We start from the raw sequence: 21,424 nt of genomic DNA, 5'->3' as shown, positions 1-21,424 counted from the left end.
GAACCAAAAGTGAACACCAGAAAGTGTCACACAGTGTCTTACAAAAGCAGCCATGACCTCTGTCACAGTTTTGTCAAACTTCAGTGTTTGTCGTTGAGAGTCAGATTTCTCGTGTTTAAAGTAAGAAACATCAACTCAGAGGCTTAAATAGCCGCCGCTCCTCCACTCGGCTCCTCCAAACTAGTGGCAGCAGCATTTAGCAAGCACCTGTTGGAACTGGGTGTCTGCTGAGCTCATTATACAATCTACTTCTCAGTTCAAAGAACGGTTGCAAACGGCATAATGGATCAACATTGTTACAATGTCTCTTCTGAAGGCGGAGTCATGGAAGGAGCAGGAGCTTCTTAAAGAGACAGAGTCCCCATTTCAAAACATTTAATTGCAAAACCAATTTCTATTACATTATATTTGACACCACATGCAGCATTTTTATAACACATGAAGGTAATATAGATACTTGATTGTGCTATAAAATTGCACTATGTGTCTGGGAAACAGACAACAGCTCCCCTTTAATAAGACTATAAACTACCAAAGTGGTCTCTGTTTAAAACATTTTTGTCACTGTTTTCTAAAATAATATTTCCACTCCTTTAAAATCTCCTAAACGGGCCTCTAACAGGGTCTGCAGTGTTGGTGAATGTCAAGGATCCCTTGAACCATTTTAGTTTGCTGTGATAGCTATTGGCAAACAGCTTGCCTTTGTGAGTAAGGATAACCTTCCATTTGATCAATCTTGCTCCCGTCTCTAAGACTATACCCTCCAATAAATCAATAGCCTAGATGTGTTTGTCCCGGCGCTTTCCTCTCTCCTCAACCCTCTTTCCATGCGCTGCTGTCCTGCTCTGCCCTTCTTCTCTTGTTGCTACGCTCAACACGTCATTTTTGATTTCCATGTCCCTTTGTTCTTTTTTTATGTCTTACTTTTAAGCCTATTTGTCAGATAGGATCTAAAAGCTGGAGCAAATTGCTTCATCTGCTAATTTGTCATGATACCATACTTGACTGTATTTCCCAGTGTTTGTCATCAAACAGCACTTCACACTTGGCTGCTTGCTTTGGTTATTTTGCAAAGAACAAAGGCAACTCTCTGCATGCCGCAGCGAGGGATAAGCTTTTTTGGACTGTGAAATTGACAGTGTACGAGAAACCGAATGCACTGGGAGTTCGATGGAGAGTTGGGACAAGTGGCAATTTATCATCAAACAACAAAGTAAGACGCTGAAAACAACCCGACTTTGGGTGTATGTATTTTCCATTAAGACTTCTCCAGCCAGGAGAACAGAAAATGTGCTTTTAATTTCCTGTTAGAGCAGAGTCTTTATTACATAATACTCACAGGAACAAGTTTATAGTTGCTGCAATTAAATTTCCTGAAGAGTTTTCTGGTGCGGCTGTGCTATCCCTGCAGGACTGTTGGTCGCCTTTTCTTTCTTTTAACATTCAGTCGAACGGCGTGTTTTCTGAAGACTTCAAATGACGCATCCCAATTACGAATTGGAAACTGCGAGTCCCTTGAGATTTAAAAGTTACCAATCTGCAAGCTATTTCAACACAACTTTAAATTGTAGGACATCCTGCCACTTACCCACAACACAGCGAGATGAATAGGTAGATACATGTGGTTTCTTTCAACAGCGTATCTCTAAAGACGTACAGTTACATGAACGGTGGGCTCGTGTTCGCAGTCTTACACCTTCTTGTTAAGTCGGTAGCGAGTCTGCAGGGCTGTATGTGCTAAAGGTCAGGAAATGTCAAAAATCAAACCTTGCATGTGAATGTTGATTAGTATAATTAATGCATTTTCTAACTTTATACTGGAAGTGATTTTCTTGCCCGTTGGAGGAAATGTCAAGTTTCTATACGGTTGCCAAACTAAAGGTATCTAAAGATGTTTGTTTTTGCTCATTAAGGTGACATTTATAATACAATCAATGATTAAAACAATAAACACCCAGGGTGAGTGGAAGAAATACAATCAGACTGTACATGTTGGTAGGAGATGTGACTGATTATTACAACATGAGGTCAAGTGGATAGTTTGCAGTATGGACACACTAGCTGTGTTTCCATTGACCATATAATTGTGCAATTTGACATCACAAATGGAAACATGGCAATTTTGAAATAAGTCAATTTTTTGATCAAAAGTTTTTTCCCCTGAGGTGGGCTTTCTTTGGCTGGATTCAAATTGGTTTATTTTGCAAAACTCCAATGGAAGCACTTATTTTTCACATCACACTAGTCACATAATCAACAACCGGACGTTGCCATGGACACAAACCACTATGAAGTCAACAGGAAGTAGTTGGAGGATAATGGCAAGTCATGACTTATCACGTTTAATTTTTAGTTGTGTTTCTTATTTAATGGAAGCAACACAATTGCAAAATTGTGTTTTTTGAACTTTAGCTGAATAGTGACAAAGTTTTGAGCACATTTGTAATGGAGATGCGGATAATGATGATCTCATGTCAGCAGGGTATTGATGTGCTTCATAAAGACATTTCAATCTGTCCTGCAGCAGCTTGGCTGATGTTACCAACTCTCCAGATTGATCAATTCGATGCTAGGGTTACAGCTGACATCTTCCCACAATGAAAGATGGAAGGACATGAGAAGACGGAGATCCTTCCTCCTTCTTGAATCGAATGACAGCTGGATATTTTCAGTGTTTATACAGCTTGAACAAATGACTGTGGTACCTTGAAGTTTTTCATTTCGCTTGATTTTAGTTCTACGACAAAGCCACTAATTTAATTTTTGTGTCAAAAAATGATCTGATGAGACGCTGGAAAAGACTATTGATGTGTTCAAGTTGTGATAAACAAAATTAGGAAATTAGCAAAGTTATTACAACCTAAATGTTCTTTTTTTTTTTTTTTTTTTTTTACTTCTTTGTACTCCTTTTCAAACACGTTAATATTACTGTGGCAGCCAAAAACATGTCTCTGCTTTCCTTTTTTATGTCTGCTATTTTATACTGATGTCATGTTTGAAATAAAGAATTAAATAAATGAAATAGAATTTAAAGTAGCATATTAATGCTAAACAGGTAGCAGCAGCACAGTCGTCCCTCATGCTAACGTTAGCATCCACAATCCACATTTCCGAAGATTGATTTTTTCATAGACGTTTTATGAACAATCAAAGGTTTCTGGAACACTTGAAAGCTGAATGGGTGGAATAATAATGATTGTTGAATGATCTAAATAACTAAATAAAGCAATAAATATCTTTGTTGTTGTTTTCATATAGCTAAAGCAAAAAGGGCTTTCTGTGATTAGAATGTGATCAGTTTCAATTAAGTAATTACAAACTCTGACTTGATTTTTTAAAAAAGAATCAACTCCCATCACTTCTTCAAATACATCCACAGATGTGCATTCCATTAACTCAAATGCCACCAGTTGCCCAATCAGAAGCTTAGAAAGACATGACATCATCGTTTGGCCTTTCCAAAATTGTATAAAGCTGCTCTGCATGCCGACCACAGACTTTTTAAGAAACAGCTGGTGACATTGTTATACCAACAGACTTTTAAGTAGACTGCTTCTTTTTTATGTCAGTTTTTATATTCCTATTTTTTATTTTTCTGGCTTTGTGAAGTAAATAAATAACTGGTAATTTTAGTTGAACGTGATAGGTGCTTTGGAAGTAAAGTTAACTTACTTACCTAAAGGAAAACTTGTAGTTTGGTTCTTTCTATAGAAGATTCCTCAGGTTTGCTCTTTGGAATTTGTTTCCTTCAAATCTAATGTATATTTAAGCATCAGCGGAAAAAACATATATTTTCAGGTCATATTAACATTTTGAACTTTTTTGTTGTCGAGTTCTGAGTTAAAGACACAGAGCAGATGTTCAGAGGAAGTTGAAGCGGCCAGTGACGGATCGGCGACCTGTCCAGAGCTTCTTGCCCATTGAGTCCTGCACGCCGTGGTTTTCGCTCCCCTTTTGTTGCCTTGTCGCTCTCGGCTCACGCAGGCTTCGGCTGATTAGCTCTCTCCTTTCTGCAGCTGTCAGCGACGTGAGCCGCGCCGTACCCAAAGCAGAGGTGACTTAACAGTCCGGACGTTTCTGTCGGAGACTGGAGCAGCCAGTGGACCGGACACAGTTGAAGGCTGTCACGCCCAGTGAGGTGAGGTGGGCACCGCAGATTGACTGTCTGACAACTGCTGGCTTAAATACTAATCAGAATGCGTGCCTGAGTAACAGCTCAAATGTCAGCTGACGGTCCTATTCGGCCTAAATCCCCAGACTTTGTCTGATTACGAATTCACCCCTGGCCAATTACATTAGCATGTCCGATCACAGCTGCTCATATTTGTACTGTACAGTATTTAATCCCTCAGAGTGTTCAATGCCCACACATATTTACCGTCTTTCAAAATTGAAATATTTCACTTCATCCTGATGGGAATATAAAGAGAGCGAGGAAATGACACGTAGTAAACTGTGATTGAGTCGACAATATAAAGGAAATGTGGAAAAAAGGCAACAATTGTTCTTAAATGAGAGAATATGTTTATTGAGTGTGAATTTATTTCAGCCAGCAGTAATAAAAGTAGAGTGGAGACAGCAGGAGGCAGACAGAAACAGACACTGTATGTGTTTGGTATCTAGTAGCTAACTTTGAGAGCGCTTTAGTTAGCATATTGACTGCTCACTATACAACTACACTTCCTATAGTTGACGTCTTATTTAAAAGCATCACAAGCTGCGTTTCCATTAGCCATAAAGTTGCACAACTTGATAATATAAAACTAAATTTCAGATTTTGCGCTAAGGAAATTTTTCCGGCAGGATGGGGTTGTTTTTTAGCTGCATGGAAATAAAAGTATTATTCATTATAATTGTGTGTATATATATATATATATATATATATATATATATATATATATATATATATATATATATATATATATATATATATATATATATATATATATATAGTGCAAATTGATATTCTGTCAAAAGCAAATACCATTTGAATTTAGTGAATATGTAACAGTTCAAGATTGTTATGTTACCTTGTGTCCTATTTACATAAAATAAAGTGGAAGTTTACATAGAAATACCTGACTTGCAATAAAATCTTTAGTTAATGTTACTGATTCGTCTTGCCTCTCATGAAATGTTAATTTATAATAATTTATCGTATCTTGAGGAATGTGTGAAAGGTTGAGGTTTTTTTTTCTGCTTCTTTCTGTTTTTTAAATCACTTTTATTTAGCAAAGAAACACTTCAGGAAATCACAGCTCGACTGCAACTCAGAGTCAGACTGACTCCAGTCACACCTCTTGGTGAGTATTGTGCTTTTTGTGGTTTATTTCTATTAAAATAAAATCCCTGACAAGTCTGCCAGTTATGCTGAAATGCTGTGACTCATTCTAATTTATCATCCCAAACAGTTGCAGCATTTTTTTCATGAATAGGTTTTGCTCTTCACAACTTAATTCGCCTTATTCCTGGTAATTTTTTACATTTAAAACATTTAATTTACAAATGAAAGTGTTAGAAGTAAGTAGTGGAAGATGGTTAAACCACAAACTTGAGTCATCTTTTCTGAAATGTTAAATCACGTCATTTATGAGATTAATATAAAACATATTGTCTGTATTGATTTACTATATGAGCCTGAGTTCAAAGTGTAGACTAAAATTCTTCATATTTTTCAAAGATATCAAAATTCATATTTCATTGGAATCTTGCCATTGGACTCCGACGCAATTCCATACATTCTCATCTCTCTTCACTGCTCTCACTGGGATTTCTCCCATTGAGTTGGATTTCTCTGATTAAAAACTGTTTCTCTACACCCTTCCTCACCCTGCAGGCATTTACTCATTTCATTACTGGCTGCTTTGTTCCCTCAAAAACAGTTTTAAAAAAGTATATATATATATTTTTCATGTTGCAGCTTTGAGAATTTTTTATTGATAATGTAAATATTCCCAGATTATCTTTTGGTGAGTTTTTTCATATATTTTAAAATGCTGTTTTCTGATTGTTTAATTAAAAGAATAAAAAAAAAAACCCTCAAACACAGATGTCCGCAGAAAGGCTTATATGAGAACGGTGAGTACTAACTAAGAGGAAATTTTGTGAAATTTTGTGTTACCTTTTAAAATGTGATTTCTTTCAAACTGTATTATTTCGAGGGTTGAACTGTTCTAAGCAGAACAAAAAACAGAAAGAAAATAATCAGCTACGATGGAGGCCTGCTTCTATTTGCACTACAAGGACAGTTTTGTACGGCTTTTGTTGCATGATTTTATCTCGTGATTTTATGAGTTATCTCTCATTTTTGATGTTTCTGATCAAAAATGAGAGATAACTCATTTTTGATCAGACCGCCTCGTGTTCATGGCATGGCGATAAATGGCAGAACCCATTTCTCATTCTTGTTAACAAAGTGGCTAGTATTCTTAATGAACACTATTAAAAGCAAAGTGTCATTACCCCGGCACTCACTCTATTCTTTACGGCCATCAATGTCTATTGATGTCTTTCTTCCTGTAATCATAGACTTCCTCTGTGAGAGCTCGTCTTCACCCACAGCCGCTGCCTCACCGAAACAGAGCGATATCAATTGACTTCCTTTCTGTGACATTCAGTATATGCGGTGAATGAAACCGGAGTGTGGCAAAGAGATGACCATCTTACAGTTTACACAGAGAGTTCTTAACTAGAAGCACTCAGACGGGACTTTGAGAAGCTTTTAGAAGTACAGATGTAGGATGAGCTCAAGGTTTCCAGATTGCATTTTTTTAAAGGTTTTTTTTTAATTAATTATCTTTTAGTAAGGTCAATGAATAGAAAGGGTGGACTTTCAAAAGTGGATCTGATTTGAAAATGCAAAACCCACTTTAATTGAAAGGGGCAGTATTATGTATTTCCCAGGCATATAGTTCCATTTTAGAGCAAAATCAAGTAACTATGTTGCTTTCAGTTGTATGTATCAAATATGACTTGACTTTGTAATTTAACACCTTGAACCTCTGTCTCTTTAAAAAGTTTTTTGAAGCTCTGCCTTCAGGAAGTCATCACAACATGGCTTCTCCATTAAGCCTTTACCAATGTTTTTACTGACGTTGCACTGAGAAGCAGCTCATATAATGAACTCTGCTGATGTGCAGTCCCACTAGGTGTTTGCTAATTACTGCTGGCTAGTCTGAAGGAGTTGAGTAGGGAAGTCGAAGGGAAGAGCTGCAGAAGCTTGGAAACTGCAGCTCTGAGGAGGAGGAGCTGCGCCTCGGTCACCCCCAGTCGGTTGCCATGGGAGATGAAAGGATTTCTCTAACCTGCATGAAAGATGGCAACACTCCAAGTATGTTTAATAAGGGAATAACATTATGATGTTGATTTTTTTTCCCCCCTTAGTAATTCATCCCCTTTATGCATATTGTGGTCCCTCACATTTGAACAGGCAACTGGAAATTAGCAAATGGTCATCCAACTGCTTTTGATGTGTCCAGATTTCAACAATTTAGCATCTGATTTGAGGCAAGTCAAAGAATTTAAACAGTTAACAAAAAGTTTAGTTTAGTTGTGCTAACCCTTAAAAACTACTGCTTTGAGCCAATAGTTCTGCTAATGCTAAATTATATATCAACATGGTATTTAGTGGTTGCTAATGCCAAAGTGCTAATTTCAACCTTGCTGATAATCGCCATGTATCAATGACACTATCTGTTACAGTCCAGTATATGGCTAGACACAGGGTTAAATTTGGTAATACACACCTGCCTCCATGGTTGAGCTTGAGGAAGTGGTTCTTTGGAACGGACCTTTCATTTGTGGTTTCATCTTCAGAGTGGTTGAATATTGCTAACTCTGTTGCTGATTTCGCCTAACTGACCACAGTGGAGCTTAAATCAGAAATCACACAGATCACAATAGATTTTTTTTTTACTGTAGAAATACAGTCTGTTTTAATTAATTTAGGGGTTGTCAAGCATGCTAAATGTTTTCAAAGTTAGCAAAGATGCTAAAGAGCCAAATGTAAAATTAGCTCTGAATTAGCGCATTAGCAAAAGTGAAAACTAGTTCAACAAAAACGGTAAAAGCTTAACTTAATATGACTTTAATATTCATGCCCATGTCTTGTTACTATGATGAGACATGAAGTATCGTTTTAAATTAAGAACAGGAAGTCAACAGTCTGAGGGGTGTGGTATGCTCTTTTCTTTGGAAGTGCAACACAGACGTTTGCCACATTTCATATGATTTCATCAGGGAGCAGGACACAAGCTGCACTGCGATATAAGAATGAATATAAATTTCAAGCCTTCATTGAAAATTGCAGCACCTTGCATTCTGGTTTTGTTTTGAGAGCCAACTGGAAGTGTGTGTAGAAACAACAAGGAGGTTCACACAAAAAGTATGTTCAATGCAGAATTAACAGAACTGAACTGAACAAATGCTGTAAAACTTTAAACTGTAATGAAAAGTGTTGGCAAGTTGTGACAGTCTGTGCTTAAAGGTGGTGCAGGTGAAATCCTGATAATATATTCATTTTTCCCTGTCAAACTCACCCTTTTGTGAGTTTGTAGCTGCAAAAAAGGAGAGAAATTCAAACCTTTTCTGCTTGAAAATGAAAGTAATGTATTTTCTTTTATCTGTATTTATAAAATTAAACCGTGTTCAAGATGAGTCAAAAGACTTGCACTGTCTTTTGACAGATAAAATGTTTTCAGTGGAACAAAATCAGCAGTCACAATCCACTCAAGACTCTAACGGTATACTGCCTAAGACCTTCAGAGTTTAATTCATTAATATACCATGAACTGCTTCACAACAATATGCAGTTTTTATGAGATAAAGCCTTCTGCTAATTATAATTAAGATGATCATATAGTATTTTTGTTCTGTGCTTTAATTTATTGGTTTGCTACACTTTTCACCCACGCCATACGTTTCACATTGACTACACCGAGATGTGCAATGTCCAGCAAGAGAAGGAATTGTTAATAAAAAAATCTGGACTATATACGTGACATATAAAGAATTGCTAACACAGCAATCCCTTTGAGAGCCTGTCCTTAAGGTTTATGAAGTTCAGGTTCTTTTATAGTTTAATGAGCCGTTATTCTCCTATCAGGAGTTGAAAGCTCTACTCCGGTGGATTTGTTCTAAACCCTGATTGGTTAGTCCTAGAGCCTTAAGCTAGCTGCTAGTAGTCTCTATTTACAAAATAGCTACTGATTATAGTCATACTAAGTTCCCGTGTAAATATATTAAACTGTGTACTTAGCACTAAGTAAAGAACATTTGCAACATTTCCAGTCTGATATGGTGGAAACATTTGTAAAAATTAATTAAATAGGGTTCATGTTAGCCTGGGCCAATGCCGTCCTGCGCAATTCATCCAGACCAGACAGGCGTTGCACTAAATCCCTCCCTGCAACATGTTTGTGCTCCACACTCCCTACAGTATCTCAGAAATGACTCAGAACGTGAAACAAAGCGTGTGATTTAAACCGCTGCTGTCTCAGGGTACCAGTCGGATGAGATCTGATTCCCCTGTGGGACACAAGCTGGCTCATCAGAGATCAGACCCCCAACAGAGGATCTGTTGTTCCAGCAGATGTTCCTCGTTCGTTCTTTGATTGGTCTGAGATGCTTGAGGGGTTAAAGATGGACACACTCTGTGTTGGCCAGTAGTTTGTGGTGTTATTAGTTCAGTGTGTGCATCAGTTCTGTGTGAAATCCTGATAATATATTCATTTTTCCCTGTCATGTTGCTGCTTCTCTTCAACCTTGAATGCTCATTTGTCCCTCCGTCCCATCGGCGTCCTATTACATGCATCCTCTAACGAAGCAGGAATAGAATTAGGGTTTGTTATATCAGCGGGAGTCTGAGAGACCGTCCTGCATAATTGGGAAGTAAGTGGAAAAGATATGTGATTATGAATAAATAAGCCCAAAGTAATTAATGAGGACCAATGATTGGACCAGCGATAATTAAATCAGCCGTGTTTTTCAATTTGCATGATTAAGATGTTAGTTAACGCTGTGTTGTATCCACACGTTACAGGTTGTTCATTCTCAAAATGTCAACATATCAAAATTCTCAACACTGCACTTAATTATCTCCAGGAGCCTTAAAACTATCAGCTAAATCAATTAACTTTAATCTGCAACCAATTAAAGTGTGACTTTTAGGAATGCTAATGTGCCACATGTTGTACTTAGACGGCGGTCGGCTCAAATGCACGGCTGGCGCCGGAACGGCGGCGACTTCGAGTGGGTTCAACTTCCTTCATACTCACCGCCTAGAAAAGAGGAAAGTACAGACTTTTAAAGCATCGGGGATATATTATAAATAGAATTTTCTCATATTTTACATGAATTCCAGCGTGACTTTTATGCAACGTTTCACAATTCCACAGGGGGTCAGAGGCGCTTAGCATATTTTTGACTTTTTAAACAATTGAGAGTAGCTCAGGAACGGCATGAATTTAGCCAGAAGAGGCAGAAAGGAAGGAAGCAGCTCAGCCACTCCTGGCTAATAATATGATGTCAAATGAAGAGGGCAGCACTCAACGATGAACAACAAGCTTTTCATGTCTACCTGCCGCATGCATATCAAACACAGCACTTTGCCTAAGATGCTGTTTAAATATTATGTTGACCAAGATAGCAGAACAAGGTTGGTCGGAGGATGTATGTAGAGGAGGTACAAAAAAAATATAAAAAAATGTTTCAAAGCTTCCATAGTTGTACCTTTATCTAACAGACCAAAGCAAAGCTTGGACTGCATTGTGCTGTAACTCACTGATAGTGTCATTTTAACCTTTCTGGTGCCCTACAGATTGTGGAAATAGTCCGGACATTAGTAAAACACGTTTGAGGCTCGAGGGGAACCACGGCGGTGTAAATCTCTGGATCACCTGGGAAAATGTGGGAGGGGAAGTGAATGAGCGTGGGTCCCAACGGTCCCCTGTCCTTTTAAAGCCGCGGCTCAAGGTTTCCTTTTTATTCTTTGGTTTTAGACGATGAAGTTTCACCTTGTATTTAAGAAATGTTTCCATTCTTATGTGCTGCTGTTTTCAGAACTGAGGTGACCTTCAGTGAATGCGACAATGTTATGTCTTTGTTGTATTTTTCAAAAGAAATTGTAATTCTTATGTATGTATGTATGTATGTATGTATGTATGTATGTATGTATGTATGTATGTATGTATGTATTTATGTATGTATTTTTACTTGGTGTGGTTTATGATTTGGACAATGTGGCTGAATGCCCAGGGCGGCATGGCTTTGTGGGTGGCATAAAAACTCAACCAATAAAAGATTACTTTTTAAAACTCACTTGTGTTCATTTTGACTTTTATTTAGCTATTATTTGCCTGCCCACAGCTTATTTCTAAACTCTCTCAGCAGGAGAAATGTTTTTTTATTTTTTTTTTATTTTTTTAGACTGTAGGGGAATACGTAGCATTATGTCTGTTGAGTACATAAATTTAAATGATAAATTGCAGGTGACGTGTCATTGGGAAATTCTAACTTTGGTTCCTACAATTAGCTCATGTTGAAGCAGGATATTACAGCTCTCAAACAGATACTAGAGACAGTAAGTATTAAGAAGGTCATTGGTGAGTAAAGTATGAGTTACACAGCAACCATGTAAAAGAGCAAAACCTCTGTAACCTACCAGTCTTCAGTATCAGACAGGAACTGAGTCTTTAATGACTCAGAATTGGGGAACAAATATCCTGATGGGAACATTGGTGGCAGGATTTTGGGCTAATCTTTTCCCCCTGCACCTCTTCATCTAAAAAAATAAATAAATAATGAATTTTAGGATATTCATAACATATTATTGTTGGTGTTGATTGTTGAAAGTTTTCTGTGGTATTTAAGATTTTGGATAAAGTGTACACTCAGAATTTCAGGGGTGTTGCCAATTGACTTATTATAATGTATTGGTTGCTCAATATAAAAATCATTCATTTCTATCAAAGATAGAGTAATGGAAGCTTTAACATTGTTTTGTCCTTCAGAAAATATTTATAATATATATATTTCCTTCCATATTTTACCTATAGTAGATGAAAAATTTAAATCTTTTTCAGGTATGTAATTTTAAGCCATCATAAAAGTGGTTTGTCATGGATCTGTACTTTTCTGAAGTTTTTTTTTTTTTTTGCCACTAAGTTTCATCTCCATTGACATTATGAATTAGGATTCTCCATAGATTTTGGGATGTACTTCATCTCTAGCAAACTTTCCCTTTATATAAAAAGACTAGGGTTTTAAATGAAGAACCTGACAAAGGCCAGATGGCTTATATGCTAAACCTTTTAAATCGTCAGCTCATTCATCCATTTGCACTGCCCACATAAACCATCGCTATTACGAATGCTTCGAAAGAGCAGCTAGCATTGTTGAAATTCCATTTTCAACAACCGTAATTATTAAGACATTTAATAAATGCTTCTGTTTGGACACAGTCAGAGGAGCATAACAGGTTATAGATTGTTAGACAAGAACAATTTGGAGTGTTTAGAAGCGATTGTGAAGGGTTGGTTTCTAGCCTACACCAGATGCCGAGGCCTAATGAAACGAATCAAACTAAAACACCACTGGTGAGAGAAAGAGACGCATAAAACTTAAGTTTCTCAAAAAATGAGGATATTTACATGTAGCCCGTGCTATATTTTGGGTTCATTCATTTCAATTCATGTGAATGTTAAATATGTTAAAAAAAGAAAAAGGTTAAAATGTTTAAAAAAAAAAAGGTTTAAAAGCAATTTCTAAACATTAGTAATATTCTTATGTTAAATGCTTTTGTTGTGTACAATTTTTGTATTTTATTTCTGTATTTAATAATTGGCGAATTATTTTACTGATTTCTAATTGGTTAATGATACTGATCCTTGCCCGGATGTGTACTTGGAGGGAGAGAGAGAGTTCGACAGAGAGGGGTGAAGGAGACAGTCTGCACGATCGTTCCTCCCAGTTAGCATATGCTAAGCCTAAACTTTTCCCAGCTACGGAAAGACAGCTGCAGTTAAGTGTTCAGCAAGGACATTTATAAAAGCAGTGGACTTTAGTTATGTGCTGCGGGACATTTTTTCTCTGTTTATTCAAGACGTCGCAGCTTGGACAGTCGTGAAAACTGATGTGACATACGCGAGAGCACGCTAGGTTATGAGACAGTGAAGTGAGCTGGCTACTACGTGGTGAGCTACACAACTGCTGAACTGTGTGACCGAGGAGGCGAGAATCGTCTTGGACGCCGAAGGAGTTGAGGTTTTGTTTGGAAAAGACGACCGAGATCGACTACACGGTGGGGACCGGGAGATTCAGTGCTGCGGGAGTCCATGCAGGAGACACGTGCGGAGCCACGAGCCGCGACAGGCCCATGCTGTGAGCACATGAACGCTCTACTCTTCGTTTCCAAACGCAACGAGTCAGGTATCGATTCATTTTCTTTTGTTTGCTCATTGAGTGAAGCGGCCAGTGTTTAGTTTTCAGGCCACAACGCACCCGAGCAACGTACAGGCCTGCAACGGGTAACTTTGTGGGACATTTTAGTTATTATAAAGCCGGCATAGCTTAGGTTTTGCTAATGACTTTGGTGATTTTGCATATTTTGTTTATTTCTTTGCTTGTGTTTATGGTTTGTTTTCAAATGTAAGATATTTGATTTATATTTTCATAGTAAAAAGAAGAAAGACATTTACTGTTTCAATTCGTTATTTTATTAACAGATTCTTCTTGGAAAAAAGGGTATATTACAAAACATTTATAAGGGAACTCATAACAAATCCGATAATAACGACTGCAGTTTTATCACCTTTTAATGATAAGAACTCAGGGCGTCCCATATTTAGTTAATTACATGATTTTTGGATGTTTTGCCAGTAAAGTAGGCAAAGGGGCGCTACACAAAATGGAGGCACCGCTGGGATTGTTATGAGAATTTCTGAACCTGTTTCTTTGTTCTAGTGTATTTCTGCGCATTGTTATTGACATTTTGAACTTCTTACTTTTCAGACATGACTGATAGTACGACTGATAGTATGACTGATAGTAAGTGGCAGGCAGAGTTTAGCGAGTGGTGTGACGCTGAAATTATTGATGTCACTCATGCTATATTAGTGGTAGGCGTGGGGAAAGATCTCGAAGTGGCCAAAATCGAGGAAGAGCTACATTCAGTTCGATGTTGGGGTCGTGTGAGAGTGAGAGGGACAAGGCACTATAGTGATGGCGATGGCGTATTGGTTCTCTGTGAATGTAGAGAAGTCATTGACCCGAGACTAGTTCCTCCTGAAGTTCGATCCAGTGATGGTGCTGTTTGGAAGATCATAACTCATGGTCAACAGCCCACTACTCCTGCTCCTGCTGAAGACTTTTCAGTCAAGTTACAACGATTTCTATCGTCAGAGGGAAAGACCTTTGCTGATATTCAAAGCATGTCTTCCACTGATGAGTCAGTTTTGCGTGCCATGGTCGATGTGGTCAGCCGCACTACCAGAAGTCAAACTGAGAGCCATGGATACCGCCGATTACGGATTTTTTCTGGTATTATTCCCACACCAGCTGGAGAAGAAACTTTAGAATATTGGCTCGAACAGGCGACATTGATGGTCCAAGAGAGTGAACTCACTGAACAAGAGAAAAGGCGACGAATACTAGAGGGATTGAGAGGACCTGCTCTCGAAATTGCCAAGTCACTACGCCTCAGTAAACCAGGAGCCACAACCCAAGAGTTTCTGGATGCGATGGACTGCGCATTTGGTTCGGCTGAGTCTGCCGAAGATCTGTATTTTTCTTTCCGGCTCATACAGCAGAAGTCTGGTGAGAAGCTGTCAGACTATGTTCGCCGAATTGAACCTTTTCTGGCCAAAGTGGTGAAGAAAGGAGGGGTTTCAGCTGATGAAAGAGACAAAGTGCGCGTTGAACAGTTGCTTCGTGGTGCTATTGACTCAGACTTGATGTTGCTTCAGCTACGCCTGAAGGAGAGACGTAGTAAACCTCCCAACTTTCTTGACTTACTGTCTGAAATCAGAACAGAAGAAGAATACCAGCAAACACGAAAGAAGGTGAATGCACGTATTCAAAATGTTGCTGCTAGTAAAGACTCAGTCGATGATGATGTGGACATAGAAGTGCTAAAGGCTGATTTCAAAGCTTTGAAAACTCAAGTGTTTGAGATGAGTAAAAGTTCGGCAAGTGAAGGAGCTAGTGCTCCTGCAGCTATGCTAAGTCCGAGTCTTTCAGGCAATGATAAGTCAGAGGCCGCTGCTTTACGTAAGAAAGTTAAAAGATTAAGCAAAAAGTTGAAGTCCAAAGAAGGACATACAACTGATCCTTCAGCTATGGTAACCGCTATCGGGACTAAGAGCCTAAGACAAGGTTCTAGACAAGTTCCAAGTCCTGGAGGTGGTGAGCGTTTCTGCTACAGATGTGGAGAAGATGGCCATATTGCCACTCGGTGTTCATCTCCCGAGAATGAAAAAAGAGTCATAAAGAGACTCATAGCTTCGCTTAACAAAGCAAAAGGCAAGCAGTTGAATGAGAGCAATACAAACAGTGAGACCATCAGTTGTTTCTCTAAAAAACAGGAAGCATGCACAAGCTCAAATGCTCCGCTTCCTGAAGGTCTCATTGGTCCACCATCTACAGTGCAAGTGAGAGTGAAAGGTAACCCATGTACAGCTATATTGGATAGTGGGTCCCAAGTAACTATCATTTTCCAAGAATTCTACGAGAAACACTTGTCAGATATACCCATACAACCAGTGTCTGGTTTGGCCATTTGGGGACTAAGTGATACAAGCTATCCTTACTCAGGATACATTGTAGTTGACATGCAGTTTCCAAAGGAGCTAACTGGAAAGTCAGAGACATTGTCAGTGTTGGCACTGATTTGCCCTGGGCCTAACACACCAGATCAGGTCCCAGTGATTCTAGGCACAAATGCTAATTTGTTCCACAGACTTGCTGACTTGTGTGGTCATCCAAAGAGTGAGGCTTTAGCCCGTGTTTTGAGAATCAATAACACTAGACAGACGAGGGAATCGGTACTGCCCAGTACCAATGACACGAATCCTGATGATTCGGTGGGCTTAGTGAAGTACATAGGTCCTAACGACTTGACACTTACCCCACAAGAGAGTCGCTGTATACCATGTCAACTGGATCTAACTCAACCAGCAGTTAAAGGGATGATTGTGGTGGAGACGAGTGACACTGTAGCATTACCTTATGGAGTGATGTTCCAGCCTGTAGTTGCTCCTGCTAGCGCCATTGATCCCAATTGTTTCTCTCTGTTGATTCAGAACGAGACTAAGAAGGAGATTACAATACCTCGAGGTACTCCGCTAGGTACAGTTCAGTCTGCTGATTTGGCTAGTCCTATTGTAAACAGCAAAAACACTGATGAACTGGATCCGAGTTTGATAGACTTTGGGGATTCGCCTATTCCCATTGAATGGAAAGAGAGACTTAAGAGAAAACTCTGTTGTCGACGCAATGTGTTCTCACTCCATGAATGGGATGTTGGCTTAGCCAAAGGCGTTGAGCACAACATTCGTCTAACTGATTCCCGTCCATTCCGTGAGAGATCCCGACGTTTAGCGCCTGCAGACATAGAGGACGTGCGTAAACACCTCCGAGAGCTGTTGGACGCTGGAGTGATACAAGAGTCAAGGAGTCCGTACGCTTCGCCTATTGTGGTAACACGAAAGAAGAATGGCAACGTGCGTATGTGCATAGACTATAGGACTCTGAATAGCAAGACAATACCAGACCAGTACACCACACCACGCATCGATGACGCATTGGATTGTTTAGCCGGAAGTCGATGGTTCTCTGTCTTAGACCTTCGTAGTGGTTATTACCAGATCGCGATGGCTGAACAAGACAAAGATAAGACCGCGTTCATTTGTCCTCTTGGCTTTTACCAGTTTGAGCGTATGCCCCAAGGAGTGATGGGAGCTCCGGCGACGTTTCAACGTCTAATGGAGAAGGCCGTTGGAGACATGAACTTGTTACAAGTCCTTGTTTATCTTGATGACTTGATCGTGTTTGGTGCTACGTTGGAAGAACATGAGGAGAGACTCATGAAAGTTTTAGACCGTCTTGAGGAGGCAGGTCTAAAGGTGTCTTTGGACAAATGCCAATTCTGTCAACCCAGAGTCAAGTATGTTGGACATATTGTCTCTGCTGATGGGATTGCGGCAGATCCAGCTAAGGTTGAAGCTGTAACCCAGTGGCCACAACCTACTGACCTTAAGTCACTGAGGTCATTCCTCGGCTTCTGTGGTTATTATCGCAGATTTGTGGCGAACTACTCCTCAATCGTTAAACCTTTGACAGACCTAACCAAAGGGTATCCTCCAGTGAGGAAAGGCAAGAAGCCTACAGCCATGAAAGATCATCAGTATTTCAAGGAGGCTGAACCTTTCGGATCACGATGGACTGATGCATGTACAAAAGCTTTTCGCGACATCATCAGATGCCTTACTAATGCACCTGTGTTAGCGTTTGCAGATCCTAACAAGCACTATGTGTTGCACACCGATGCTAGTCTCAAAGGTTTAGGAGCAGTCTTACACCAGGTTTATCCTGAAGGTCTCCGTCCTGTTGCATTCGCCAGCAGAGGATTGACTGCCGCTGAGCAAAAGTATCACATCCACCAGCTTGAGTTTCTAGCACTCAAATGGGCTGTGGTAGACAAATTTCACGACTACCTATATGGTGTGAGATTCACGGTGATGACTGACAACAATCCGCTCACCTATGTGCTGACAACTGGGAAACTCAACGCAACAGGTCACAGATGGCTTGCAGCCCTAGCCACGTATGACTTCGAAGTCAAGTATCACCCTGGAAAGGTGAACGTTGGCGCTGACTTACTCTCACGTAACTGGTCAGATGTTGAAGCAGAACCTTGGAAGAAACTGTGCCAGGATGATGTAAAAACACTTTGCAGTCAAGTGTGTGCACAAGATGTGTGTATGGCTGAAAGACTGGGAATTCCTGTAGAGGGTATTCCTGAGCTCTATTGTTTTGCAACTCATCTGAATGTTGGACAACTAGAACGGTTAACCCCTGAAGACTTGCAGAGGGCACAGCATAGAGATCCTGTCCTCAGAATAGTAAGAGAGGCCTTGAACACAGGTCACTGGCCTTCTCATGTTACTGATACAGATGTTTCTTTGTTGAAACGAGAGAGTACTAAACTGAAGATTGAAGACGGATTACTCTACCGAGTGAAACTCAAAGCTTCTGGTAGACGACATCGCCAGTTGCTTTTACCCGAAGAGTTCAGACTACAAGTGTGTCATGCATTGCATGATGACATGGGACATTTGGGTGTAGAGAGGATCGTAGAACTAATGCGAGAAAGGTTCTACTGGCCAAAGATGAGACACACGGTTGAGACGTACATAGGCAACTGTGGGAAGTGTGTCATGTGGAAGAGTCCATGTCCACGAGCTGCTCCATTACACCAGATCACTTCTGCAGGACCTATGGAACTTGTATGTATAGATTTTCTTTCGCTGGAGCCAGACTCTAGTGGAGTTTCTAACATTCTCGTGGTGACCGATCATTTCAGTCGCTATGCGCAAGCATACCCAACGAAAGATCAACGAGCAGTCACTGTTGCCAAGGTGTTGGTCGAAAGGTTCTTCGTCCACTATGGTCTTCCAGCTCGAATTCATTCGGACCAAGGGCGTGACTTCGAGAGCCGGTTGATTCAGGAGCTTCTGAGAACCTTGGGAATCCGTAAGTCACGGACGACACCCTATCATCCACAGGGCGACCCACAACCAGAGCGCTTTAACAGGACGCTGTTATCTATGCTGGGAACCTTGAGAGATACTCACAAACGTCAGTGGAGTCGTCATGTGAGTCAGTTAGTACATGCGTACAACAGTACCAAGAATGATGCTACTGGGTTTTCACCCTACTACATCATGTTTGGCAGAGAGGCCAGATTGCCTATTGATGTATGTTTTGGTACTGATGACCAAGAACCAGTTAGTCATTCACGTTACGTGGAAGATCTCAAAAGAGACTTAAAGAGTGCTTACGAGTTAGCTACCAAGTCTGCAACTCGAGTTCATGTGAGAAACAAAAAGAACTATGAGAGAGCTCTACGCAACCAAGCCTTAGTAAAGGGTGATCGAGTGCTTCTGAAGAACTTGGGGTTGAAAGGGAAACATAAGTTGCAGAGTAGGTGGAACTCTTTACCCTATGTGATCGTGGAAAAGCTCCCTGATTTGCCTGTCTACAGGGTTAAGCCTGAAAGTGGGATGGGGAAGCTGAGAACTATTCACAGAAACAATATTTTGCCTATTGGACATTTGGTGAGGATTTCTGAAGACTCAGATGTTCAACCGCAAGCCACAAGGCCTGTGACTAGAAGTCATAGGAAGTCAGGGACACGTCAACCACATGGTGTGAGGTCTCGAGATAAGGAATGTTATTTGCTGGAAGAGGAGTCTAGTGCTTCTGAGTCTGAATATCAGCCTATATTCAGATGGAGGTCCGAATCTGAGGATTTTGAAGACCCTGTCGCAGAAAGAGATTGTGGACGTGATGTACAGAACACTGCTGAGCAGGACAGTGCATCAGAACATGCTGAAGAGACTGAACATGATGTGTTGTCAGAACCCATTACAGGCTCTAGCGATGGTGACATTGATGCTGCCGATGAGGTAGTGCCGTTAACTGAACTTACAGATAATGCAGAGTTGACTGAGGAAGTCAGACCTCAGAGACATTCCCTTAGAGGTGAAAAGAGGACTATTAAGCCTGTTGTCAGACTGACTTATGATGAGGTAGGGAAGTCTAGAGACCAGCCTTTGACTATAGTACATAGGGGTGTAGTCATAAAGATTGGTTAAGGGAATTTTTGTTTCATTTTCCTGTGTTATAGGAATTGTGTTTTTATTCATGTTCATGGGAATTGGGTTTCATAGGGACATGTAAACCATTTGAGTGGGGGAGAGTGTAGCCCGTGCTATATTTTGGGTTCATTCATTTCAATTCATGTGAATGTTAAATATGTTAAAAAAAGAAAAATGTTTTAAAAAAAAAAGGTTTAAAAGCAATTTCTAAACATTAGTAATATTCTTATGTTAAATGCTTTTGTTGTGTACAATTTTTGTATTTTATTTCTGTATTTAATAATTGGCGAATTATTTTACTGATTTCTAATTGGTTAATGATACTGATCCTTGCCCGGATGTGTACTTGGAGAGAGAGAGAGAGTTCGACAGAGAGGGGTGAAGGAGACAGTCTGCACGATCGTTCCTCCCAGTTAGCATATGCTAAGCCTAAACTTTTCCCAGCTACGGAAAGACAGCTGCAGTTAAGTGTTCAGCAAGGACATTTATAAAAGCAGTGGACTTTAGTTATGTGCTGCGGGACATTTTTTCTCTGTTTATTCAAGACGTCGCAGCTTGGACAGTCGTGAAAACTGATGTGACATACGCGAGAGCACGCTAGGTTATGAGACAGTGAAGTGAGCTGGCTACTACGTGGTGAGCTACACAACTGCTGAACTGTGTGACCGAGGAGGCGAGAATCGTCTTGGACGCCGAAGGAGTTGAGGTTTTGTTTGGAAAAGACGACCGAGATCGACTACACGGTGGGGACCGGGAGATTCAGTGCTGCGGGAGTCCATGCAGGAGACACGTGCGGAGCCACGAGCCGCGACAGGCCCATGCTGTGAGCACATGAACGCTCTACTCTTCGTTTCCAAACGCAACGAGTCAGGTATCGATTCATTTTCTTTTGTTTGCTCATTGAGTGAAGCGGCCAGTGTTTAGTTTTCAGGCCACAACGCACCCGAGCAACGTACAGGCCTGCAACGGGTAACTTTGTGGGACATTTTAGTTATTATAAAGCCGGCATAGCTTAGGTTTTGCTAATGACTTTGGTGATTTTGCATATTTTGTTTATTTCTTTGCTTGTGTTTATGGTTCTTTTTCAAATGTAAGATATTTGATTTATATTTTCATAGTAAAAAGAAGAAAGACATTTACTGTTTCAATTCATTATTTTATTAACAGATTCTTCTTGGAAAAAAGGGCATATTACAAAACATTTATAAGGGAACTCATAACAAATCCGATAATAACGACTGCAGTTTTATCACCTTTTAATGATAAGAACTCAGGGCGTCCCATATTTAGTTAATTACATGATTTTTGGATGTTTTGCCAGTAAAGTAGGCAAAGGGGCGCTACATACAGACCTTTGGCTTTGATGCACATAATAATTTCAACACGTTATTGCAATTTAAGTCATATATTCTTATAAGGAAACATTATTGAACATAGTCAAGGTTAGGTTATTGTGTGGGCTTACTGTGCTACAGTTTGTAATTGAGGCATTGAAGAAAATAATATCAAATATGTCCAGAAAAACTGTAAATATATTCTATAAGGGTTTT

The 21,424-nt window shown here is 39.8% G+C and overlaps 2 protein-coding genes across 2 annotated transcripts in view; both read left to right on the top strand.

Annotated features, from left to right (window-relative positions):
- Positions 1-21,424, top strand: part of cdh8 (cadherin 8) — a 374,224-nt gene that overhangs the window by 199,902 nt on the left and 152,898 nt on the right. Inside the window, exons 10-11 of the mRNA XM_044135659.1 lie at positions 4,017-4,138; positions 5,233-5,303. The gene's annotated coding sequence lies outside the window, so the exon portion shown is untranslated. The remainder of the gene's footprint in view (positions 1-4,016; positions 4,139-5,232; positions 5,304-21,424) is intronic.
- Positions 12,655-21,217, top strand: LOC122842087. Its single transcript, XM_044135629.1, has one exon. It carries the CDS (start codon positions 14,010-14,012, stop codon positions 19,869-19,871), a length of 5,862 nt encoding a protein of 1,953 aa, XP_043991564.1. The 5' UTR covers positions 12,655-14,009; the 3' UTR covers positions 19,872-21,217.

Source organism: Gambusia affinis, linkage group LG02 (assembly GCF_019740435.1).
Source record: "Gambusia affinis linkage group LG02, SWU_Gaff_1.0, whole genome shotgun sequence".
Lineage (NCBI taxonomy): Eukaryota > Metazoa > Chordata > Actinopteri > Cyprinodontiformes > Poeciliidae > Gambusia > Gambusia affinis.
This window is presented reverse-complemented; position numbering and strand designations above follow the sequence as displayed.